We start from the raw sequence: 26582 nt of genomic DNA, 5'->3' as shown, positions 1-26582 counted from the left end.
TGTTGTAATTCTTTCAGTGTTGAATATTTAAAGAAAAAACAAAAAAAATCTAAATGAGGATGTTGTCCCGGATTAATATTACTGTGGTTAGGTCCTAAACCATTGCACCATTTCATTCACATTCCAGTTTCCTTCCAAAGAGCTGAATGATGACTTTTTTTTTTCTGTCATTTGCCAAATACCTGCAAACTTTTTGGCATCAACTATGCAACAGTTTGTTTTTTCGGTGAGTGTCTTATAGAGTCGTCAGACAGCGTTAACTGCTAAGATTCAGGGTCTGAGCAGTGTTATCTATGGATTTGCTGAGCGCACGGCCTGAAAGATGAACTTCTGATGGATGAGTAGTTTGTGGTTTTGTAAACAACTGAATCCTTGTTACCATTTCTATGTTAAAAATATGACTCATGTGTGAGATGTATGTAGAAGCAGTGGAAATAACTGTTGAATGAGGAATTCTATAAATGACCCATCCAGTGAGTCTGTGAGGACTTGTGGTTAATGGGCTTCTCTCTTTTTGTTCCAAGTTAATCAAAGTTAAATATGTTTGGGCTTGTGGTTATGGTTGCACTGAGAGGTCAAATGCACTGCAAACTAAGAAAACATCACCAAATTAAAAAAGGCTCACAAAACACAATGCATGTAATTTAGGGGAGACGATAACTTGAAGGAAACATGCATCTTCAGCACTTTATGAATCGTGTGATTAGAACACACATTACTCTTTTTCCTCTGTGCTGTTTTTCCCAATTTATTGTGCTTTGTTTTGTTTTTTTCTGCACCTATTCTGTTTTATTCTACTTCGGTTGTATTTTATTCTATTTCTGTGGTGTTTTATTTTACGTCCGTGATGGTTTATTCTACTTCCGTTGTGTTTCAATCTACTTCCATTGTGTTTTACCTTACTTTCCTTGTATTTTATTCCTCTTGTATTGTTTTTTTAATTCTACTTTTGCTGTGTTTTTGCTGCATTCTTCTGTTTGCTCGTATTTTCTTTGTTTGCAGTGCTTTTGAGCCCTCGGGTCTACCACATCCGGTAGTCCAGCTTAAAAAAGATGGTGTGAGTTCACAGCACAAACACAACCTCTGACACAACCTAGAATGATGTTATTGTTAATATTGATTATTGCTCTGTGCGTGACAGAGATAATATGTGAGAAAATATGGGCCGAGAAAAAGATATTTGCCCCTGGGCCAATCATAGAGATGATGCATCCTTCAGTGTGACCATTTAAAGGCATGTAACAACCTCTGCATGCCTGTGTGTTTAAATGGGTGTAAAAGCACTGGCTCGGCCCACGTGCCTCAGATAATTATGCTGACATTTAAGTTTTCCTAAGTTTCCCTGAACGTAGCACGCTTCACTTCACACCGTGTTCTTTTAATGTCAACAAAACACATCAGCTGTGTGCGCTGCAATATGTTGAGCCTATACTGATATAAAAAATATAAACAAGAAAATGATAAAAAAAAAAAAACCATACAAACGTATCCGTTCCCTTTACATGTTTCATATTACTCAATGAAAGTTGCATTTAAAACGCTTTTGCATTTGTAGCTCCTGCCATTTTTCTTGTGTGAAAATACAGCATTAAATAGCGTCCTCTCAACTTCTTGGCTAACGTTAAAGTTTGTCCCCAGTACCTTTAATTTAAAAAGACGATACTCTGCAGATTGCCCACACACGACATTTTTTATGCATGTGTGTGCTTTGTTTTTAAAGGGGCACTTCCAAGCTGGGTAAATGTAGCGGAAATTCTTGTTTTCCAGTCATGTGATGACGAACCCAGCCTTTTCCCGTTAGCTGTGCTCCGTGCTGTTATAACCGAGCATAAACGCTAACTACAGCGTACACATCCAGCTGATGTAACGTTCAAAGGTTAAGCCGCCCCAGTGCCATCACTGTGCACCTCCCGCTCTCAGTTCACCACGGCAACAGAGACATTAGCATCGATTAACAGCTAGCTGCTAGCTACACCGTACGTCGCATATGTTAACACAAATACTTTCGGGTTGTTACCTTAACGCCGTCTTCCTCCCTGTCAACATGTTCGGTCCTTCCTCGGACATTTTTTTTTAAATCTGCTGCCGGTTGTGCCGTCGCCGTGGAGCCAGGGAAGCTGCTGCTAACTGCTGGAGACGGGATTCAGCTTCCTGCCCCTTCAGATGATGATGATGATGAAGAAATTAGTCGACAGCATGCAACGACAGAGAAAGAAAAGTAGCAAAAATAAACATAAAAATGAGGGGAGCTAGTTACGGCCCGATCGAGCAGCCACTGTGCATTTGGACAGACATGTGGAAAAAATTGCTACCTCTCGTTATCGCTTTCCCCCCTTCTTCTGCTCCAACTACTTAACTTCATCGTCACCGTCATTTTTGGATAGGAGACATAGCATGGATCAAAGTTAACATGCAGACAGCCACAGTAGTATATTAGCTTTGTATTGGAAATCAAAAGTGTCCAACATGGGGCCCTCGGGCCACAAGCTGGCCACCAGAGGATCCCCTCCCACACAGGGTTGCTTTGCAAAATGTGGGGTAGTAGTGAAGTCATAAAATCCTCAGTGGTTTCAAATTAAAACACAATTGACGGTTATGTATGTAAATGTAAAATTTCTTTTTGAGGTAGACAAATCGAGTCACAAGAACAAGAATATTGTTTACTTACTTACAAAACATACATTTGAATGTGTTTCTCTGTTACAAAGTATGAATGTGATTTTATTTTTATTTATTTTTTTTTAACAAATTGTATGAATCAGTGTAACTTAGTTGAGGTGTATAGAATTCAAAGCTTGCCACTTTACTGGGCAAGCTTTGACCTAAAAGGTCTATCCATAACTTATCTCAGGCTCAGATCTTTTTGCAAATGTCAAAGTGTGAGAACGTTGCTGGTGGTATTTTTTTTTTTTTAAAGAGGTGGCTGTGGTTAAGGGGGTAGAGCAGGTAATCTTAAACCACAAGGTTCCTGAGTTTGCGCCTAAGTGTGAATGCTATGTTAAAAGTGCTCACACATAGATAACAAACAGGGTATGTTGATTTGGTTTCGTTAGCTCGGCTTGGATTTGCAGATAGATTTGTTTATTTGTTGGTGTGGCCTTACATCAAGTTGTTCTTAAGTTTTTGTGTGACTTGGGGAAGATGGATGGCTTTGGTGTTTTGTTTTGTCCCCCTTAGACAGGGCATAACAAATGCCTGTGCTATAAAGGAATTATTGTGAAGTGAAAACACAGCTCAATCACACACCAAAAAGATTCTGGATTGCTACACATGACCTCTATGTTTGTTTAATTCAATAGAGTTCCATTCAGTTCAATAGATAGTAGTTTAGTAGAAAATGGATATAGTTTCCAAAAGAAAATATAAGCCATTTACAGAACAAGCTAGCTGTATATGAAGTTGTGTCATCTGTGTAAAAATGCACATCAAAGATATGGTTGGCAGAAATAGTGTTTTTTGTGTATTTGTTAAATAAAAAAAATTCAATGAAGCCTTTGTAAACTGATGACAACCGGAAAGATAAGTACTACTAACAACCGGGATAGACTTCAGGCCCTGAATGGTTAAGTTACACGTAAAATGAAATTATCTGCCAGTCAGTCCTTTGTGGGTTTTGCATGTTGTCCCTGTGCCTGTGTAGGGTCTTTCTGGCTTTAATCGATCGCACAGTCCAAAGACATAGATGTTGGGTTAATTGTGGATTCTAAATTGGTCAAATGCATGAGTGTGAATAATCGTCTGTTTGTATTAGCTCTGCACTGGACTCGCAGCCTGCCTCTCACTCCATCAAAGCTGGGATAGGTTCCAGCCTATGTTATTGTGTTAACTGGGTACATGTTGGCTGTTATGTCACCCTAAAGCACAACACCTCAAAGTATCCAGCATTGTCTGAACGTTGATAGGTTTTTTTAGTGTTTAGATTATGGTCATTTTGTGTTGTGGAGATTCAAAAATGCCTTTGTGAGTTAATAAAATATAAAATGATTGATATAAAATATTTTGGTTGTAACACATTCCTAATAAAGGAAAGATAAATAATTCTAGAAGAATGAATGAAATTCAGAAAATAAATCTAACAATAGTACAGTACTTACTTGTGTGTGTGTGTGTCAGAACAACAGAAAATACAGATCAAAACACCTCCAAGTGCTATAAAATGCTTTATTACAAAATTGTGAACGATGCCTAAGCAAATCCACATTCAGGCCCATTTAACCCCAGCTACATTGCATAATTTGAAGATCTGCTAAGTTTTGCATAGAGCATAACGTGACTAAAAGTAAGTCATAAACCGGGAACATTTTAAAGAAGAATCATGTACAGCAAGTGTTTCAAGGAAATCAACACAATGACACCTGGTACAAAATGATACAAAACATCTTAAAATGAAAATTGTATCAATTGCAAATAAAGTTTATTTCCCAAGGCACATCAGTTGGCATTAGGTACTTAAAATGAGACATTCACATCAATAGTCTTCAAATATTTTAAAGTTTCAACTACTGTAGCCCCAAGAAGTGGCCATTTAATTTTAGTGTATCAGGACATCTTTAGACAGACGTGAGAATATAAAAAGAAGATTTCACCAGCTGCAGACACTGTGCTTGTATGACTTTCCCTTGACTACCTAAGAAGTGTGCTATTCATATATTACAAAAATGATTGTGCACAACAAAGATATGAGACGTACAATAATGTTGAGTGAAAAACAACAAAAAAAAACAACAGGCTGGATGACTTTCTCTAAAGAAGGCAAAGCTTTGCTGGGAAGATTAGAGTAATAACTTTTTGGCTATTAAGCCGCATAGTGTAGCATAAGCCTGTTTATTGCATGTAATCTCAACGCAGCGTGTTAAACAAACAGAGTTGAATGAGTCAAATGCAGGCCTAAAAGCTCTGCTGGCTCTTAAAATTCGTTTTTTTCCTTTCAGTCAGGTACATCTTAAAACTATCCCTTAAAGTCAAATAAGTATTGCTGACCAAAGAAAGACTTGAAATCGTTGCAGGATGTCTTTGGCAAAAGCAAATACAGACTGCTACAACGGCATAAGTAAAACAGTGTTTCTCTTTCAGTTGTCATAATACAGAATAGTGTAAACAGACAAAATACTGCTGAATAGATGCATGCACTCAGCGCAGGTGTATAATGTACTTGTAACAACTCCCCAGGTTCATGTGCTTATTCTAGAAAGAACGAATGGATGATAACGACAATAAAATTATCAGTACAAAGATAGAAAAATGTCTAGAGATAATGTTATATTTCAATTTAATTTACTGTGGTTTGCTAGAAGAGGCCAGAAACAATTAACCTCACATTATAGGAAATCTAACCTCTGATCAAAATATATATATTCCTGGGATTTCTCAAAATAAAAACACATTTTTACACACTTTAGAAAAAAAAAAGCTGTTCCCAGTAAGATTATAAGCCATAACTCGCATTGAAAAGTCCTACCGTTTACATTATATCAGAACAGCAACTGTTACAGACAGGACGTGGGACCAAGAGAAACTCTTCCAATATTAGGATGTGGGGCACTGATATCATAACTCTGGTAAAGTATGTATCTGTCCATTCAAAGTCCTCCTGGACCAGCATGAACAATGGCCCTTTTCTTCCCTTACTGGTACCAGGGGGTCTTTCTGACCCAGTGGAGGGTGAAACCTGCATCTGTCCGGATCTTGATGGAAGCTGCCTCAGCCTCTCTGACAGTCTCCTTCACAGACTGCATCAGGTTCTGAGCATTGTGGACCAACATCTCAGTAGCCTGAAAGGAGAAATGAAAATGGACACAAATGGAGATTTGAATGATACTTTTCTCAGAGGTTAATTCAGTGAAATGGCACCCTGATGTCAAACTCTGCTCACCTGCTCTGACTCCTCTTCGCTGATGTTGGTACGACCCAACATGGTGGCCTTGACTGTCGACAGGATTTTGAGCTGAGTGCTGATAGTGGGAATGCGCTCGCACACCTTAAAGGAGATTAGAAACATTATTTATAAAAATACATCAAACTGTCTGTGCAAACTGGGAAAAAGAGGTAATGGTTGAACCACATGATGAAGACAACTTAAACTGACCTGCAGCAGGTTGGTCCGGATACGTTTGTCAGTGCACTGCTTGGCCACCTCCTTAGCCAGCCGTGTGACCTCATCAGAAGCCTTAGCGATGTCTTTGGCGCACTGGATGAGTGCACGCTTGTTTCCGCTGCCTCCACGCACCAGACGTGACATCTCCGCCATGAGAAGGGCCATTCGTTTGGCAGCGCCAATGATATCATTTCCCTACAAGGCACAGCAAGAACATAATCAAAGTTAAAAAAAAACAAACATCTCTGCAATGCATCTTATCACTTCCTCTTGTGGTAAATTATTGATAAGCTGGTATGTCGAACTGGCAGGGAAACCTGCTTTTAGTGTTTCAAAGAAAGATCTTTAGAACGCTCATAACAAACGAATGAAATTAGAGTCATTAGAACTCCTTAGAAATTATTTTCACAACACCAGAATGTGCTTGGGCTCAGGTTAGGCTCTTATTGACCTAAATGTAAAAGGAATCAGCAAACCTCTGGTATCGTCACATCTGCTGGGTTTATAGTGTTGACCTACTTTGCTGGACCATTTGCGGGCTTCATCGTGAAGCTGCCTCGCAGCCACCATCATGGGCTCATTAACCATGTCACCAGCCTTCTGCTCAGGGAATTCCTCATCTTTCTCCTCTGGGGGAGGAGGCCTTGGGGGAGGAACCTCACCCTCTGGGAGAGGAGGTTTGGGAGGTGCTGCCTCATCGTTAAGCTAGAAGGAAACAGTAAAACAATCGTGGTTAGGCGGTTATACAAATCATTGTGAACAATCAGAGGAGCTTTAATTTATTTTCCAAATCTAAAGTTGTACTTATATGAAAACTTACATTAAGCTGATCCAGTTCAGGAGGAGGTGGAGGGAAGTCTGGTTCTTGAGGTTGGAAGGCCTCCCTGACTTTTGCCACAGCACCAAGAATCTTATAACCAGAGTCCAAAAAGCCCTTCTGAAGACCTGGCAATTAAAACAAACACATGACCATTAATCAAAATGTGCCATATGAGCATAAGACAAAACCTGTGAGAAACATAAACCTACTTGGATCCTGGATATTTCCAGCCACAGCCTTAGCATTCATCACCATAGGAGAGATCGTCTGGCTCAGTTCATCAGATGCAGCCTTCACCACCTCCCTGAATTTAGGATCCTCAGAATTTTCTACCTCTCGTTTAGCTACCAGGAGGATGCGGTTAGCTCTGCGGGCGATACTGGTAGCACCTGCGACCAGCATCTGAGGCTGGTGATTGGTCATCGCCACACGGCACTTATCCAGGTCCTTCTTTATGGCGTCCTCTGAGGCATCGAGCAGAGATTTGGTGTCGATGGCCTCGTCCACCAAACCTAGACATCCACAGGGAACCACAGGGAGTTAGACCAGGACCAGGATATGAAATGATGTTCCAGCCGTTTTCAGGGTCTTTACGGCACCTTACCTGTCATTTTTTCTACATTGTCAATCCACTGGTTCTTCATGGTTTCAAAATGTTCATATGCTGCTTGGTTGCCGGGGTTTCTCAGCAAAATGCGAGCAGCAGATACCACCTAACAGGAAGGGGGAAAAGAAACATTAATTGGAAGTCTACTTACAACTGCTAAAAACTCATTTCAAGTGGTGAGAAACACTTAAGCTCTGTGGCTCGCGGCGGAGTGGAGGGCAGACACAAACACAAACACTCAACCATAACATACTTGTGGTGTTAAGTCTCTTGTCGACTTTACGGCAGCCTGGATTCCCTCCACCGTGCTCTTGTTAGCAGTGCCAACAGCAGCAGCCTTCTCTGCTGTGGTGCCAAGCTTATTGGCGTGATTCTCAAAGTTGGCAGCTCTTTCGTCAAAGACCTACACATGATCAAATAAAAACAATTATCCAAAATGGTTTCTGGAAGCAACAGAACACCCTGCCAATAAATATAATACAAATGAAAAAGAATCACTGCAGTGAGATCATAGTTAGTAGTAGAGTGACTGTGCCGCTGACCTCATCTCTGTTGGGGGCGTCGAGCGGGGCGGTAGCGGCCACTGCCAGTAACTTGATGGGGGTAGTTGTGTCACTGAAGATGTCAGACACCTCCTGAGTCATCGCCTCTTGCATCTTTCCTTTCAGATCCTGAGATGAGGTCAGACAAATGTTACAACCAGCCAGCACTCACACAGAGTTTTGCTGAGATTATAGATACACATCTGTTTTTATTTAGCTTCAGCAGCTGCATGAAGTGCATATTACAATATGATCATGGCTACAACACTACGTTACACTGTTTTTTATTCAAGTTTACATTTAAGTAAGCTTCAGGGAAATAAAAAGCTTTTAGGGCATTAGTTTCCTCCACCCCTGGTAACCAGCAGAGGGGGTTGTTTGCCTGCATTCCTGAGTGAATCCTGTCAGAGAAGCTACAGACCTGGGTGGGAATGACTGAAGAATGTGAGCCGTCTTACCTTCAGGGCTGCTTGGAGCTGTTGAGCCACAGCACGTGCTTGAGGGGAGTCCCCTTCACCGCGGGCAGCCAGGTCAGCGAGTTGGGCCATGAGCTGCTCTACCTGCTCACACTTGCCTAGCAGCTCCTGCCTGTATGGGCCCGGCAGGGCATTGGCCAGCCTGTGGCCCTCTGCAACTAGGCCACGTATGGCTGCCTGGCCTAAAAACAAAAAAAAAAAAGTACAAATAACAACATATTTAATTTAGTTTGGCTTAGAAAAGTTATTTCTTTGTAAACCTTTGTTAACAATTCCTTTTTATAAATCCACAAGCTCTATGTTTAATTTAATAGTGCATCTACAGATAACAAAATTGACAGCTGCATAGGCAATTACCAATGTATAGCTTTGGCTATATAGATAAAAACATATCCCTGACATAGTTTATTAGATAATAAGATTCATTTTGGCTTAATTTTGGATGTTTTTTCCATTTTTCTTTTTCTAAAAATGCCCTGAAAATGTAAAAAAAAAAAAAAGTCCATCCTAATACACAAAGAAATATGCTCCAGTAGATGGTTTGGTTTGGCAAAGAATTGGAAGATTCATCTTACAATGAAAGAAGAAAAGCAAGTCAGCACATCTGAGAAGCTGGAACAAATGTGCTTTTCACATTTTCTTTTGATGAATAACAAAAGTGGTAAACCAAATATTTCACTTCCAGTTTCAGCACTAGGTAAGTGGAATGTCTGCTCATCGCAGCATTGAACTTTGTCATCTCATGCAACTAGCTGCAAAACAGCCCAGCTGCTAAAAAAAATCAGATCAGTGTCTCTTTCTATTTCTCGTTTGCTTTTTCTCGGGAAACTACTGTAGATATTTGTGGAACAGGCACACTCCAACTTTGTTCAAAACCACGTAAGTTGTCCAGGTTTAAGTGGAGATGGGCCAAAACCAGGGAATAAGACAACAATGGAATGTCGAGTATGTGTATAATTTGTATACTCTGTAATTAAGCCATGGGAGCAGTGGAGTGAATATAAAATGTGTGAGAGATAGACAGACATGAGGAACTCACCCACACCGCTGTCATCCACGGTGGGATTGTCAATCCAGCGCTGTGCCTGCTCGATTTTTCCTTCCAAGTGAACAGCTGCCTTTGCAGGCCTGCTGTTGGCCACAGCCTTGTTGGTTTTGGACTGCAGGTTCTGCAGAGCTGTTGCAATTTGTTTAGCCAAAGCTCTGGCTTCAGGCGTGTCACCTTTGCCCCTAGAAGGAATTAAAAACAGCAACCTAATTTATCACAAAGTTATGGCTGGAATGAGGTCTGTATCGCTATTAAATCTGGAGTTCACCTACAAATATGGTCAAATGAGAACTTTTTACTTAAAACAATTGCAGGTGCAGCCCATCATCCACATGTACAATGCTGCATATGAACAGCTCCAAACTGTCAAATTATAGTATGAAATTGGTAGCTGACAACCGTGACTGTACACATTTCTCATTTTTTCCTGCATACATAAAAAGAAACACCAATACCGTTTCCTCGCAACGAAAAGTAAACAGCAGGGATTTGATGATGATGACAGTAGCAAATGATTTAAGGGGTGAAAAAAGCATCTGAACAACTGTAGTAAAGTGTGAACGCACACCAGTTGGATTAGGGAGACACAGAGCCATCAATCTCACGCTTCACGTGTGGAAAAACAAAACCAGCATAAAGCTGTCCCATTTTTCAGGCGGTCTTTAACTTACTGTCTTCTGAGATCAGACAGCTTGGCAGTCATGGCAGCGATCTCTCCAACAGAGCGCATGATGTCATCTCTTTCTTTGGGGTCTTCGCACATGTCAGCAATCTTTCTGGCCTCCATGAGCACCGCCTTGACATTCTCCTCTCCCTCTGTTCCACTGTTAGGGTCTGCAAGCCAATTCTGCAACAAGACAAAACACATGCACACAAAATAATCAAAACCATCAAATTGCACTGAACTGTCTGAAGCCATGTTTTCTGAGCTAACGACTCACCTGCGCAGCATCGATCCTTTTGGCGATGGCCTGCTTGGAGTTGGTCATGGCCTCCAGTTTCCGTGCAGCATTTTCCACCTTGCCTGTGAGCACATCGAGACCTTGGGAAACCTGCTGTGCCTTTTGCATGGCAACCGGGGATGCTCCATGACCTCTGAGATGGACAAAGAAAACACCCAGATTCCATTAAGTGCACATTTGCACTTCTTTTGATCTACTTGTTTGTTTTTTACTGCAGAGCTTAATCCATATGGCCCACTTGGTTAAGTAAAACTTCCACACTTAATGTCGTAATGTCTGATTTATAGACTCATCTCTGTTTTCGTAGAGGTAACAGCACCAGAGGTTAAAAGTGGATTATGGATTAATACCAGACAGCTGCTTTTAATCTAGTGTGACTCAGGGTCTCTGGTGACAATAATATTTCTTATCAGGTCTTATCACTCCCACTTCTGTACACTATAATCCCCTTTAATATGCTTACTGCATTACAACCTTTATCCTTTGAGGACTGAAAATGAAACAACTGTATCAAAGGAGCACATTGCTAAAACACCAAATCAACACATGAAATGTACAATAGCAGAAATCAAGACTACTTGAAGAAAGGTGCAAAAGAGGAGGACAATTATTTTGCAACAGCTGCAACACAAAAATGCAAAGCAGTGTTGTTAATGTGCACTTTACCTGGCTCTCATCTCAGACACCTGGTCTGTCATTTGACTCAGTGTCTTTGCTGTGCCAACTATATCTCTGCGCTCCGTCCCTGCACAAAGTTCACCAACTTTTCCGGCCTCATCAAGAATCTGCCGGATGGCCTGCTCACCTGCGTCTCCTAGAAAAAGGAAAAACACAAATAAATGAACTCAGAAATACCAAATACGTCTCTAAATTCACTTAGGCCACGCATAGGATAAGGATGTGATTAGCTACAGAATGAAGGGATTAACGTAGAGGAAACTAAGGATTATTACCTGGTTGAGCATTTGGATCCCTCAGCCAGTTCTTAGCCTGAGCCATCTTTGAATCGATTAGCCCAAGAGCCCTCTTCATAGCCTCTGTGTCCTTTGAGTTTTGAAAGAAAGGAATATATCAATATGCTAAAAAGACTAAAATTACTGCCTCACTGTTATATGCTTGCAGCAACCAGTCAAGTTGGAGTTTACATCCATATCTGTGACATATCAACTGTTGACAGTTTAAAAAAAGATGCCGATTTTGTCAGAGCCATAAATATAGATGCTACAACAAAGAAACATCACATTTTGATGGATGAATGATACACACAAACACACATATATTCAAACCAGCAGCACAAATCATCATAGTTTCAAGGCATCTTCACTAGATCAGTGTCACCAAGTCACTAACCAACCAACTGTAAAACATGATGACAATCCTCCTTTCAGCTCCTGAGTTATGGAGATGAATAACAATAAACAATTGTGCTGTTTTTGCAGAACAACATGCTTAATCTTTGCCCTTTATTATATGAAACAACATCATTTCATTTTATTCTACAGACATTTTGTGGACTTTTGTACTACTGGCGTCTGACTAATTATGTGAAAGACAGTGATGACCAAAACTTTATCAGATTCTCTTGAGTCTCCAGTTCTCAATGCCGTGCCAACATATCGAACAGACCGAACAGCTGGACAACCAGAGAACAAAATTCATTTGGTCGTGGCTGTCTCAGGCATTACAATCTGCACGAGGAGTTCATGAATCATTTTACTCTTATTGCAGAATCTCCATATAAAACATTACTGTCTAGAGTCACTTTATTTTAACAGTTACTCTATTTTTCTATAAATACTAATGTTTATGTGAATCGAATTGAATTCAGTTGAATTCAATTTCTACAAAAGCAGCTATCTCAAGGCAACTAAATGCAACTTCAGTTTAAAAATCAAGTGATCTGGAAGCTCGGACTTCTCACTGAGTCAGTGACTTCAGGGAAAATTTCCAGGCCCTGTCACCGTCATGATCAACTGTTAGTTATTTGAGTTAAATAAACATTTGGCATAATCCACATGCAGCATCGTTAAAATGTGTCACGCTCAGCCACGTAAAAACATGCCGTTTCCATTATTCTTTCCCTTTGTCGACAAAGGGTGTGCGTTTTTATAAAGCCGAGAGATTTTCCATTGTATCTCCGTCCGAGTGGATGGAAATACAACAATCTATCCAACAGCAACTGACTCAACAATGAGCCTTCTCTTTGCAGAAGTCTGCAAATCAAAGCAGAGTCCTGCAGGAGCTTGAGCCAAGCGTGAGACCAGATCAGATGAGTGTTTGAGTTAACCTGTTTTTCAGGGTAAAATATCCTGCTGTATGAAGACTGACTACAGAGTTCAGTAAAGAGTTTCAAAGCAAATCAAACCACATAAGCAGAACCAACCTCCATGATTAAAAAAATAAATAAATAAAATGCAATGTATGTTTAAGCTAGTCAAAACCAACTAGATAAAAACCATGCATGTGATTCAATGTGACTAGAAATGGAAAGAGAAAAAACAGGTACAGTCTACACAAGCAAAAAGGTGTGAAGTGATGATACCGGAGATGTGTGGGTGTATTACTTTATTGTTCAAATATGCTCAGCATGCAGCTGCTTTGGCATTAACTGACTATGTGTGTCTGTGCGTGTGTATGAGTACAAAAAGCCAGTGAAGTAAAGTGAAAGAGATATGCTTTGCAAACATGCATTCATTTAAGCTTATATTTAGAAATTAGATGGGGTATGATTAACGCCATTGATTATGTTGATGATGTTAAATGACAACGGATATTTAGTGTTCATGAAAATAAAAAAAACACTGAGAAAATGTGGTTATGCATGTTGGATTAAACAAACAATTAGCCATTCATAAAACAAAATCCATATCAGAGTTTCTATGTGCTCTCCTCCATCAGGAGAAACCTGATGTTCATGGCAAGAAGAGATGAACACTCAGAGTCCTCCCTAATGATGCCAAAATCAATACTGCATGAGTCAGGTCAATCAATAACCCAAGCAGCTGAAGACAAGGCTATAGTGAGGTTTAAAGGACAGAGGAGGGGGGACACACAGATGTTGATACAAAGTCTTACTGCAAGGCAAACAAAATCCCAAAAAAGGCAGACATTTCTGCATTTCAACCTGCTTTACTCTTCATCAACAAAACTCCAGTCTATAGTAGAGAATAGTAATTGAATTTATTAATTAATAGTCAATTTAACCTCCTAACAGTCTCGCTACTGAAAAGCACACAAAGGCACTACAAAGCACAAAAAGCCCACTCATCTCTCATAAGCATGCTGCTGTACAACCAAAGGGCGACACAGGCAAGCCTTACCTTCTACAGGGGGTGAAGGGAGAAAGAAATGGTAAAAAGAAAGGAAGAGGGACATAAATTCAAATGTTCAACTAGACATACTGACTGAGAACCACAACAGAAAATAGACAGAAGTGACACAGGAAGGAGATTTTAGAGAGACCCTGGGATAGGAAAGGAGCTGCACATGCAGAGCTTAAAAACATAAAAGAACCTAACACATTAACCGACTATACAAGAAAGAGAGAGGAGAAGTTAAGGCATGTGTACTTTGTTTCTAATTGTAATGAAAAAATCTCATTCACACCTGTCAAAACTGATACAGTCTCATCGTGATGAAACAAAGCACTTGTTACTAAAAGGGGGGAAAAAATACAGCTGAGAGTTACCATCACTTTATGAACTTTCCAGTTCATTGCTGATCTTCTATGAATACATGGAAGCAATATGGGTGCTGTCTTTGTTTTCCCAAAGCACACAAAAAACCAGGTTTAAACACAGCAGCTCAAACAGCCACACAGACTGTAGCTACTCGTGTATATTTACTGTGTAAAAGCGACTCTGTGGAGTTTCAAACTCATATAATTATACTGTACGAACCTTGTTTGCCCAAGCATCCTCGTCCCAGGAAGTCAGCTGCAGCACTCGGATGATCTCGTTTATCTCGGCACTCATCTTCTCAAAAGTGAAGTTACGATTCTTCAAGGCCTCCTCCACTCCGTGGCTTTCAGAGGTCTTGGTTGTCACATAAATTTTGATGCCTTAAATACAAAACGGTACTTGCGATAAGAAATCGGATAATCCAAATAAAAATGGCTTCCCTTTTAAAGAAACACTGACTTGTGTAACAGTTATAGAGAACAAGAGTACCTGAAATGAGGATGGGCAGCAGCTCTTTGACAGTGTTCATAGAGTTGACGAGCATCACGCGATGCTCCTGATGCGTGAGCTCCTGCTGCCGCTCATCTATCATCTTTGCCATCTTCGTCATACCTGGAAAAAGGCAACAAAACAGAGTTGGAAAAATAACTATTTTGCACTGGTATCACAACTGACACTTACACTAGAATGATTACACAGCAAAAACAACTTCTGAACCTGTCAACTAACACAGCAAAATGTTATTTTTACACGCTGTCTAGTTAAGACTTCGGCTAAGTAAGCTTGTACTGGAAGACCGACCTGGTCCCAGGTTCTTTGTATATGTGATCAGGTCCTCCATAGACTCCACCACCTCTGCCACAGCCAAATACTCCAGGATGCCTCTGCACACACGGATTATTCTGCGAACCTATGAGAACAGTAAGAAAAAAAAGAAAACAACTACTTAATCTAATTCAAAGACAAATAAAACAAGTGATCATGCAAACACACATTCACACACCCCTTTCACATTCCCTCTAATTACACTCTGATAACACGGCCAACTGACATTCCAACTTCTTTGTGCTGCTTCACTCCAGCTTTATGTGAACTGCTGGAGTCACCACTACACTATGCAGGGTGATCCCTGAGCTCTACCGGAAAACATGATTGCAGTGCTGACGGATGACTCCTGCTGACTGCTGCAGACAGGACTGGGATGCCTGATGTCTGCATCCAGAGTGCTGACCTGCAACTTTTTTCATTTCACTCTCTGTCCCTGAGAGGAAAAGATAGATGGGCATGACAGATGATATTCCCGTCTGATTTGAGATATAAGAAGTGTTTCTGTACACGTACAGTATATTTATCTACGTCTCTGCCTATAGTACCCAAGAGGAAGGCCGGAATAGATACTATCCTTACAGCAGAGAAGCCTGTGACAGCAATCCTCTGAACGTCTAAACAGTCAATAAGTCGGTGAAGCCCTTCCAAATCAACCGCTGAGCACAAGAACGGGAGTAGAAGGTCACTAAACCACCATCAAAAGTATGAAATAAATCTGGTGCTGTAAAACGTATATCTAGCAGCGTCACCTTATCAGTATTTTGTTGCTGTAACATAACTGATGTTCTGACCTCCAGCAGATTTATTTTGGTTAACAGGTTTTCCATGTAAAATGAAATGAATGAATGAATGAATGAATACCTCAGCCTCATCAAAGGTGAGGAGCAGGTCAGAGGTCCCAGACAGGATGCCCCGAGAGCCATCGATCAGGTAATCCCGAGCAGGAACAGAGTATGGATCAGCTTTCAGCATGGATGCAGCCTGTACCAGTTTGGCGCACGCATTCTCCACTCTGTGGAAAGAAGACAATCCATTTCAAGAGCCTGTAGAAAAATGCTTAACACGAGTCATGCTCATGGTACAAAGCCAAGTGACATTACAAGTAGAAACAACATAAAGCAAAGACAGATGGAAGCCTTAGCATGTAGCCATAACATATAGTAACTGCAATGTAAACATAACTTTGTTTCATTTCCTCTTTAGTATATACTTTTTTTTTTAAAAAAAAAAAAAAAATCACACCTTGTGCAGTAAAGTTAATGAAGCGTGAATCCTTTTCACACCATCTTCCATAAAGTGCATATCAAGAACATCGCAGTTCTCGCTACAAGTGTGGCAAACCACAATTCTTCAGATATTCATTTACATATGGACTCAAATGAAGTGATCCTCATAAGATTTTACTCTAATTGTTGCTAGTTGCAATCAAATGTAACCAAAACACAAAACAAATACAGTCCTGTGCACAAGTCTCAAGCCATCAAGAAATAGGAAGTGTTCTTAAGAAATAGGAAAAGACCTGACACAGGAACTGACAAATGCATCTGACTGTTCAGTTAATCCATCTACTAATTACTGAATGTTCATCAGAAATGAACTCAATGGAAGGTTGGCTCTCAAGAAGCCATTATTTTTAAGGCAGGGAAAGGTATACCAAATTATAGAAGAACTAAACTGAAAAATGGAATGATGAATTCAAATTTGAAAATTTTGCTTCAAATCACTGTCAATTTGTACAGTTTAGGTCAGGAGAGAGGTACAGTGAATGTCTACAGCCATCTCGACGACACAATGGTGACACGTTGGAGGCGGTATCATGGTTTGGAGCTAGAATTCAGCCAGTGGTGTTGGGGACTTTGTCAAAACTATAGGAACTAGAAAAATTTGCATTTCCTGCGAAAATGCAGTGTGGATGCTTAAAGCATCCACACAATTAAGAACAGGGAAAAGTACCATCAGATTTTCATCCATCGTGTGATACCATTTGGAAAGCATCTGTTTGGCAACAGCTTCATTTTGCAGCATGACAAAGATCATAAACATACTGCCCTTACATGGGGTTTTTCCATTTGTGTTTGTGCATTTGAGTAAATAATTGTCAACCGTTTTAAATTTTTCCTAGCAAAATACAAAGAAATAATGGGTGGGTCAAGACGTCTGCAGAGTACTGTAAATATTTCCACTCAAACGAATTCTTAACTGAAAAATGTGATGGCAGAATTTCTCTGGTAAGGAGCCCACACAAACAGCTAATAACAGTATCGTCAGCTTCCTCTATTTGCTCGCAGAAAATAGAAGTGTGTGAAGTTGGCAGTCTGTTAACCAAAAATGGTCACGTCATACTCTAGCTGAGCATACGCAGTCATTTCTTATTATATACCCTAACCAAACTTTGTTATTTAGTAAGGAAGTTATAAATACACAAACTAATTTCTTCAGAATAAAAAGTTTAAAGGTCCTTTCACTGTATCTTTTTAAAATGATCTGGGGGTTTTCTCTATTTTGAAAACTTCAATGATCTCAGAAATACATTTATGCAATTTTAAAATCTATTTTAAATCATTTAAAAGTTTCGTTTGGAAAATGTTAAAGCACAAAATTAAGGAGTTACTGTTTGCTGAATGTCCTTTTATTCCTCGAAGAAAGACTGTAAAAAAACGGCCTAATTAATTGACCTTGAGTGGTGGTCTTTAATGAAAGACCATAAAAGAAATGGGTAAAATTTGGTCTCATGAGCAGAGTCTAAGTAATCAAGTCTGAGCCTGGTTAAAAGCTAAAGCAATGTCATGTGTCGTACTGATTATGAGGCAAATCTGTGAGAGTGGCTACATAAACAAAAATGGCCTGACTGAAATATTCATTCTGTAAACAATCTTTTGATACAGAAGTTATCTTGCTTTCACAGGACGTGATACGAGATCCAAGAGGTGGGGTTCCCCTCTGAACCCCACCTCTCGAGTCTGGCCTCGGTCCAATTTAACCCCTGCTTTACAGAAATGTAATGATCAATAGCTGCCTCCTGGGTGTGGTGTACTCTGTGACTTGTAAAGCAGTAAAAAAAGAAAAAAAAATGCAGGCTCAGCCATTTGATTCATTGTCGTACATGCCAACTGCAAAATATCTCAGCCATTTTGCACATCGAAACAGGCAGTAAGCCAAGGAACAACACGTTTCAGTTCCCACGGTATACTGACTTCCTACATTTGCCTACAGGCTAAAGGGTTCACCGGTAACAAGGAAACATTACTGCTATAGACTAAAGGGGCCAAGCAAGAGACAGTCGGTTAATCAAGTTTTGTGTAAGATAAAGGCTAATATATGTGCATGGCATCAAGGTTGACATGAATGTGTGTGTCTTTGCAGAGCCAGCCAGCACTGTCCTTCAGCGTGCACCAGAAAGAAAAGAGCCATGCATTAACTGGATCCCAGCAGACACTATATTTAGTGAAGGAGACACATTCCAGCGCATGTGCTGATGGATGACGACAAGGTGACGATGTGACTTTGAGGCGCCAAATGTGTTGAGCCTGACGACCTGTGCTTGCCAATGCTTTTCCCTGACCTTGGGGTGGCCCATAGGACGCCCTTTCCCCCCTCGCTGACTGCAGTTTCTCATATAATAAGGATCAGTCAAAAACTGTGATCGAGACAGGCAGCAGATAAGCACAAACTAATGACTTAAGCAATGTCAAGCAAGCCAGGGGAACAAATACACTGATTAAATGGGGACATCTCTTTTCTATGTCAATATCTACATTTTTTCTGTAAACAAAAAGCAGCAGCCAGCGACTCTCATGAGGCCCCACTTCTTAAAGGGTAAAGGAACTCCTCCCAGATCTAAAAAGTATTTCTGTTACACCATGGCAAGACTGAGGCACTTAACATGCCATGTCTGACCTTTGCCTGGGCACAACCGGCCATTACTGCAACAGATAAAGAGAGAAAGAGATCCAAAGGGAAGCTGATGGGTTCCACATACTGAAAGAGACATTTAATCCAAGAATTTGAGATGTTTGAGATGAATTTGAGGCATTTACTTACTTGATAAAAGCTGGTGGCATGTCCCTTTTCATGAGCTGGTCTTCTGTGGTTTGTACAGTCTCCTTTCCCACCTGGAAAACACAAATGCACAAATGAGTAAACATTAGAAACGCATAATGTAAAGAAACATGACATTTAAAGTAAACAGTGTGTGCAATAGCACACCAAGCTGACCGTGATGGGAAGTGTTTGGGAACATACTGGACATTTCTGGCATGTCCAACTTTAGAAACTGAAAAAAAAAAAATCCCAGCAATTTTTCACTAATCAATCAACTGCTGACAATAAAATAGATCCATCTGGGTTTTAGTGATTAAAGGTCAGCACAATAAAATCAACAAAGTGTTATTTGATTGTTTATCCTACAATCAACTTAATTTCACTCCATATTTTACACCTTATCATCAGTGCACCTGCTGTGACTCTATGCCCCATAATTGGTCTTTACTTCACTGGCATAGAAACTATAAGTGTGGCCAGGGATAGAGAGCACATGTGTACAAGTGCATGTTGGGAAAAGAGGTGTGCAAGCCTAAGTTACCTATTAAATAATGCATGCAGACTTTCTCCTCTGCAAATGTTTTACTTGCCAGGTACTCTGTGGCAAATAAATAATACAGGAATATATTCATCTGCCTTGTGCCTCAGTGTGGTGGCACATGTCTCAGTTTTCATGAGAGACAGATTTAGGAAAAGTGAAGTCAAAGTGTGGTTATTCTACTGGACTGTGTCCATGGAGTTCTCTGATTCCATCACACCTACTATTCTCACAAATTAGCACAATTCAAGAATAATAATCTAGATAATAACCATAAATAATAGCAAGGATACTACAAACCACTTAGTTACAAAAAAAAAAAAATTCAAATTGGTTTACTTGCCTAATAGATGATACATATACTCCTATCTTGCTTTTGTTATTTATGTACCTGCTGTTCACAGGTCTTATTATTTATAGAAAGTCTTTCACCTCTTCACAATATTCCCACAGCTTTTAGCCTGTGCAAAAGTAGTCTGACTCAACAGATAAATACTGGCCAGTGATATCACCAGATGGCATTAAAAGCAACTGTGACACATTCACTGCAGCCGCAAACTTTTCTGGGGCCTACAGGTCCTCGGCCAATCTTTAACCTGACAGCTCCTGTCAGATTGCGCCAAAGTGTGAATAGCGCAGTCCAGTACATTTAACACAAGTGAGTGGGCGTGTTCACTATCCATGCTGCTCCCTCATGAAGCGAAATGTTTCCAGGTTTGGAAAACCCGTCTGACACAGAGCATTTAGGCAGATATTTTATGATATGATGGTCCCAAAGCTCACAACCAAAAATCCCAATAACAATTTCCCATTTAACCAGAAGGTGTTATGTATTCTTTCTCTGTAAATTAAAAGCCAGTTAGCCATTATATTTACAAACTGTTAAAGATAGCACCAGTAATAAAACAGCAGACACGAGACACACCCAACACCCAAGCTTCAACTCTGACTAGTTCATCAGTCATGAGGATTTCTGTGAGTCAAAGCTTAAAGCCCCTGTACAAAATTTAAACAGGGTGGACACAGTCTATTCCAAAGCTTTTATGCAATGTGACCACAGTACATACATCAACTGAATGTTATATGCATGAGTAAAAACTTTGTAACCACAACTTTCCTCCTTAGAGAGTCTTGCTGTTAATCAGGCAGTTTTTCAGAATGATGTCCTGTTAGTTGTGTAGCGAAGCATTATTTCAACAAGGCAGCTGCTGGGGGATGCCAGGCCTTGGTACAGTTATAATGTGCAAAGCAGCTGAACGCCTCCTCTCCATCCAATGCCAAAATGACTCACCTCCCCCAACCATGACCTCAGCTCTGCGGGGAGGCACAACTCACCCACGTTGAGCCGCCATGGGTGAGAGATCATAGGCATTCATCCTTACGGAGCATACTGACCAGTTTAAATGAGATGCGTTGCTGCACAAACCTTTCCTTTCACATTAATATTGCACTACAAATCAGCTGAATAGTAAAAGTGTTGCAGAGTGCTAGATTATGTGTGACAGTGTGATTTCCTGACTGTCACACAATTTACTCTTACAAAGCATTTCCAACGTGTTTCAATGTCCTGAACACTTTTGTACCCGCTAGGCAACGCACCAGGAAGTTCTTCAGTTACGTTTGCGGAAATATATCTGAATTTTGGACAAGACAAAACAATTTAGAGATGTCTAATTAGGGCATGGGAAATAATGAATCCAAATCCTGGCACAACTTTCAAAGTGTTTTTTAAACTCTTGGAAGTTCCTTTAAAACAGTGACTTCTGCTTTTGCTTTTCTTATTCATGATGCATTCCTGATGCTACAGTAAGCAATCCCAGTGAGCTTGTCAGTGTGTCTGTATACAGCCACTAGAAGAGCCATTCCAGATGGTTGACGTGGAGGCAGTAATGGAGCAGAGCACACATGCATCTCCTCGCGCTGTGCTCACTGGACCTGAGGGACTCTGAGTAACTGTGGGGTTATAAATTAGGAGCAAAGGTTGTGCCAAACCAAAACTAAAGCTCAGCCGGGGAGGCCGGAGTGGCAGGGAGCATACGCCACCCTGACATTCCTCCAAAGAGGCTCTGGAAAAAAAAGCCAGCAACAACTGATGTTGGGATATTTTTAGTATTTAAACTACTTACTCAGTGCATCCGAGTGCATTTCCTTTTTCCAGTCTTATCTTGCTTTAAAGCTTTGTCATACTTCTACTGATCCACCTGCAAAAAGTATTTTGCACAGTTGCAGTAAACTAGAATGATGAAAATAATGTAGCTTCCTCATGGTTTCAGCAGCTACTTGATTAAATTATTTGCTTATCAGCCCTAACAGGAACAAAACATAGGAATGCTGAAGGTCTTTTATCAACAGCTATATGAGATTATTTGCATATATGGTCTACTATTTATAGATTACTTTCACTCCTTTATATCAGTGTGCTTCGAGTACTTGTTAGGTGGGTTAGGTAAATAAATCTATTATGTCAAGGGGGCTCAAGCAGCTCATGAACGACTTTCCAAGGTAAGGGTGATTGTGTAAGCTCTTCACAGAACTGTTAAAACAACACTGCTATTTATTGAAGCTCAAGTCAAGTTTAGACATGATCTGAAACTGAGCATTCATTTAACAAGAGCTGAGTCATATTGACCCCGAAGCGTCGCACAGGAGTCTCTGAAACTGAGCAAATTTAAATTTCTTGATACTGTCACTGTCTTCCTTTCCTTCCTCCCTTGTCGTGCCTCTTCCTGTTGTGTGAAGTTCAAAAATTGTTTTGCACCAGCGATCCAAACAATTTGATGTAAAAATAGAACTGTAACCAAAGTTTGCAACGCTTGTTGTCGAGCAGTTTGTGATGCCTGGCCTCTTTTACTATCTTGAGCCTCTGTCATGATTTTGGACCACATTCCTGTGACGGCAGCAAAGCCCTAGTTTGACATTAGGGTTACAGCTTGTGATTATTTATCTCTTGATTTGTCTCCTGGGGTCTTTTGTTGGCCTAAGAGATTAATAGTTTCTTCTGTAAAACAATAGAAGATAATGTCCTTCACTAGTTACCAAAGCCAAGAATGGCCTGTAATTACAAGTCTTGTCCAACAGCAACAAAAGTTGAAATGCAAGGATATTTAATTTATAACAAATCAAACTTAATATAAAGAATAATACTGAACTGAGACCCCTGAAGCCTATACTTTGTATTTCTTTTTTCCAGATTACTTTTCTGTTAATTTTATGGTATTTTCCCCCCCATTTAATTACTGATATCAAGACTTGGGGAAACAATGACATGAGGATGTCCGGTCACCAGTCATTAGTAATTAAAGCTATGACAGCCAACCCAAACCACAATAAAAATCCTCTATTTCTTGAATAGAATCTAGCAAAACAATTTAAAGAAGCACAGCTGTTCCCTCCCAGCATCTTTTTAAAGCCTTCCACAGATTTAGTGTCATCTTCTTCCAAGCTGCCATTACAACACTTTTAGCTGTGTGTCCCATTTGAGCCTAGAGTGGAAACACTGGCACTCCTGTGTTGTGAAGTAGCTTGATAAAGTGGCTGCTCCTTTAGCACAGACTCTGCATTGTTGACAAGAGCCCATCACTCTTTCTCGAGAAGAAAGGCGACTCTGAAAGCCTCCAGACTGCCAAGACACAGCCTGCCTTTCTCATGTCGGGCAGTTTTAACACAATACTGCGTTAGTCATGGGGACCTCAAAGATCTATGACTGCAAAATTCCTACAAGCAGTGCTACCACTAACCCTTAACACCATATTAGAAAATAAACTACTACACTTGTATTTCTCAGAGAGAAAGACGCCGATTTCCACAGTAAGTGTCTCTGAACTGCAATCTGATGCCAAAGCACTCCATTAGCTACCTTTGATCAATAGTCTCAAACCAGGAAGTGCTGCTTTTTAACATATCAAATGGCTTTTGACTAATAATGATTCAGAAGGGCAGCAGAAACATTGTGCTTATGGCATTATCACACATCTTCCAAGCGGTGTCCAACATGTTTGTTTGTTCTTATTTGGATCAGTAAACACATATGCACGGTGTGTCCAAATCCTATCATCTGCTTGAAAGTCAAAAATCAATTGTTCTGCTAGGAGAGGCAAAACAGGCTCTGTGGCTAGAGAAATACATCACAACTACTATTTCACAATGCAGGAACTTTGCAGCTCACAGCCTTATTGGGGAACAGCATTCATACTCATTGTCCTTATCTTAAAAAGAAGAGTGAGTCAATAAAAAGCATGTTGCACGTGTTCACTTCCACAGAACACGGACAGCTAAAACAACACATTTAACAGATAACTTTTAAGTGCTAGAGAGGAAGCCTCAACTTCACATTTGGCCAACCAATGACGTGGTTCCATATAAAACCTATTTGTCACTATCTGATTGATATAACTATTTCCATGAAATGTAGGACTGTAACTTTACTTTATATTCCATTAAACTAGACTACAGCTCAGCTTGTTTAGCAGAAAATGAGGGGGAAACTATTCTAAAAAGACAGTCTAAAAAGGGAGCTGATGTTTTTGTTCACATTTACATGAAAAGAATATTAATTTTCAGTTAAAATACAGACTACACTGGTGTAAAAACGCAAACTGTTGAGTTTGAAAGAGTCAAAGACTTTAAATATCCATGAATCTGTTAAAGGACACAAATTATTACTGCCTCTGTTCTCCTACAAAATATAACTACACAAGGTACATCACAGAAAGCTGAACATAGCAAAATAGCCTCGAGTAGCAGCTGATGGCTTAAAGGGGTTACTAGAACTTCATGTTTGTTCATTACTCTATCATAACTAGCATGAATGGTGTCCACAACAGAACTAATCATAAAAAGAAAGTGCCGGAAGTGTGCCGAAGAACATGGTTTGTCTGACAACGTGGAAAACAGCAGCTCAAAGGTGGAGTGGCTAAATGTTGAGGTTTCCTTGGGCAAAATACGGTATCTCCAAGTTCCTTCTGATATTCGATTACAACATGGACAGATGTGATCGCAGTGAATGTACGAAAGTTAAGTTAAAAGCTAAGTGCTCAAATAGGGTAAAAAAGAGGCAAGTACAAGTCCTTGTCTACACCTGACTTGGAAATGCATTTTATATTTCTACTACTCTCTCAATATTCTTTCATAAGTTTCAATTGAGCAATTTTAGAAAGCCACATCCGTGTTTTAAAATACATTTGGTAATACTGATTGCAGTGTTTTTGGGGAACACAAACTGCACAGGAAACAATTCCAACAAAATCTTGAATTGTTGTTTCTTGGGGAAAAACCCCCCCAAAAAAAAAGATCACCCCAGGTGCATTTTGTGATTTGTCATGGTGTGCTCTGGAGTCATAAACACCCTGCTGCTGAGGGACAAGGGTTTCCCTTTGCTTTCCTTTCATTTGTTCAGAGTGGGGCTGACAGCTGCTGGGTATTCCTGACTTGGCTTCCTGCATTTCCTTTTCAACTCAACGCTCTGCCGTATTCTCCTATCCCAGCTAATTTTCATCAGAAAAAGCTAAAAATACACAAACTTTGCATTATGAATTGATAGTGCATGAGCATGAGGACTAGTAATGTGTTCTTGTTTGACTATACAAACATTTCACAGTCCATAGTTCTCACATTGCTGCCAAGATAATAGAATCAAATGGAGAGCTGCATGAAATTGTTTCCCTTGACAAAATGCAGGAAGTTTGAGTACCAGGTAATAGGAAAGGGTTTCTTTTGTTGGCCTGTGAAGCAGTTTACTTAATGAGCTCATTTGTTTCCCATCTCTAAAGGGTTAGAGAAGTGGGTGATTGAAATTGCTATAAACAAAAATACTCAAATACTGATCACGTCACAATTAAGTATTTAAAAATTCCCCTAAAAGCGCCCTCGTGTTGCATCCTCTGTATTTCTTTCAAAGTTTAAGGACATTCGAGAAGATATTAAAGGCCTCCAAGAGTCTTGCAGATGTGTTGTGCAGATTGAGCAAAAAGCATGAGGCCAGATTTCTCACACAACCTACTAATCAGTGACTGCTGCCGAGCCCAGCTTCCAGTAACTGCATTTCATAAATCAGAGTGATATTTTGTAACCTCCAGAGTGTTGCAGAAGACAGTAGCTTCTTTATGCCAACAAAAACTCAGTGATCTACACATAGAAGCATCTCCACAAGTCACGTGATCTCTGCAAACAGGAAGAAACTGGATTTTTTTTTTTAACCTTACACCTATAAAAAGGAGCTATAAAAATAATGAGCTACAACAGGCCTGCACAGCCAACCTTAAAGGCTGGCTAATGACACAGACAAGTATGCTCTCCATTTATCCCATTAGGACATTATCAAAACTCTTAGAATCATTAAAAATATCAGTCTTTTTAACAGTGATATGTGCCTCAAAAATGATTTTACTTTGTCAGATTAAAATGACTGCTAAAATTGAAAGACATCAAAAAAAAAAAACAAGCATCAAATTTTCATGACAGGATGCTTTCTTTTAAACATTTTCAGCTTTACAAACAACTTATTTCATTTTCTTGATGTTACCATTACAACACTCATTTGTGCAACAAAGGCAATCGTTCTCATTGCACAAGCATATTGGTTCAGCTAGAAATCGACCAGTCAGCCACAGCATAGCCACATCCTGCAGCTAAAGATATGTATCAGGCTAAAACTTGATATCACTGACAAAAAAGAAGCTCCTGACATGTGAAAACATGGTCAGGGAGTAAAGTTGTTCATTCAAAGGATCAGCCCAATCCCACCTCCCCCTCCAAAATGGGATAAATTCCTGCCTGTTGGGAATTCTTCGCATTCCTCACATTCATCTTTAATTGAGATCTCGCTCATTGTCTCAATGAGGAATAACTACAGGGAGTGCAGAATTATTAGGCAAATGAGTATTTTGTCCACATCATCCTCTTCATGCATGTTGTCTTACTCCAAGCTGTATAGGCCCGAAAGCCTACT

General features: G+C 40.0%; 2 protein-coding genes across 5 annotated transcripts in view; both read right to left on the bottom strand.

The window, feature by feature from the left end:
• Positions 1-2525, bottom strand: part of adkb (adenosine kinase b) — a 126173-nt gene extending 123648 nt beyond the window's left edge. For 2 of the 4 annotated variants that reach the window (XM_005919625.3, XM_005919626.3), the window contains exons 1-2: positions 2313-2525; positions 2018-2157 (exon numbers count right to left, since the gene is read on the bottom strand). In XM_005919625.3, coding sequence (XP_005919687.1) covers positions 2018-2067 — 50 coding nt within the window. In that variant the 5' untranslated portion in view covers positions 2068-2157; positions 2313-2525. Of the gene's footprint in view, positions 1-2017; positions 2290-2312 lie in introns of those variants that run through there. The other 2 variants (XM_005919623.3, XM_042219722.1) reach the window with 2 other exon arrangements.
• A 1618-nt stretch (positions 2526-4143) lies between these two features.
• The window catches only part of LOC102295228 (vinculin), a 28078-nt gene continuing 5639 nt past the window's right edge, over positions 4144-26582 (bottom strand). The window contains exons 2-21 of the mRNA XM_005919627.3: positions 19099-19169; positions 15919-16069; positions 15031-15139; positions 14719-14841; positions 14449-14609; positions 11503-11593; positions 11216-11363; positions 10529-10682; positions 10259-10434; positions 9579-9769; positions 8522-8721; positions 8064-8192; positions 7775-7924; positions 7519-7627; positions 7124-7426; positions 6915-7039; positions 6614-6799; positions 6086-6289; positions 5873-5977; positions 4144-5771 (exon numbers count right to left, since the gene is read on the bottom strand). Coding sequence (XP_005919689.1) covers positions 5625-5771; positions 5873-5977; positions 6086-6289; positions 6614-6799; positions 6915-7039; positions 7124-7426; positions 7519-7627; positions 7775-7924; positions 8064-8192; positions 8522-8721; positions 9579-9769; positions 10259-10434; positions 10529-10682; positions 11216-11363; positions 11503-11593; positions 14449-14609; positions 14719-14841; positions 15031-15139; positions 15919-16069; positions 19099-19169 — 3033 coding nt within the window. The 3' untranslated portion in view covers positions 4144-5624. The remainder of the gene's footprint in view (positions 5772-5872; positions 5978-6085; positions 6290-6613; positions 6800-6914; positions 7040-7123; positions 7427-7518; positions 7628-7774; positions 7925-8063; positions 8193-8521; positions 8722-9578; positions 9770-10258; positions 10435-10528; positions 10683-11215; positions 11364-11502; positions 11594-14448; positions 14610-14718; positions 14842-15030; positions 15140-15918; positions 16070-19098; positions 19170-26582) is intronic.

The sequence above is a fragment of the Haplochromis burtoni genome, unplaced genomic scaffold (assembly GCF_018398535.1).
Source record: "Haplochromis burtoni strain Fernald_Lab_line unplaced genomic scaffold, NCSU_Asbu1 Contig_37, whole genome shotgun sequence".
Classification (NCBI taxonomy): Eukaryota; Metazoa; Chordata; class Actinopteri; order Cichliformes; family Cichlidae; genus Haplochromis; species Haplochromis burtoni.
The sequence above is the reverse complement of the archived record's forward strand: the minus strand, read 5'-3'. Positions and strand labels throughout refer to the sequence as shown.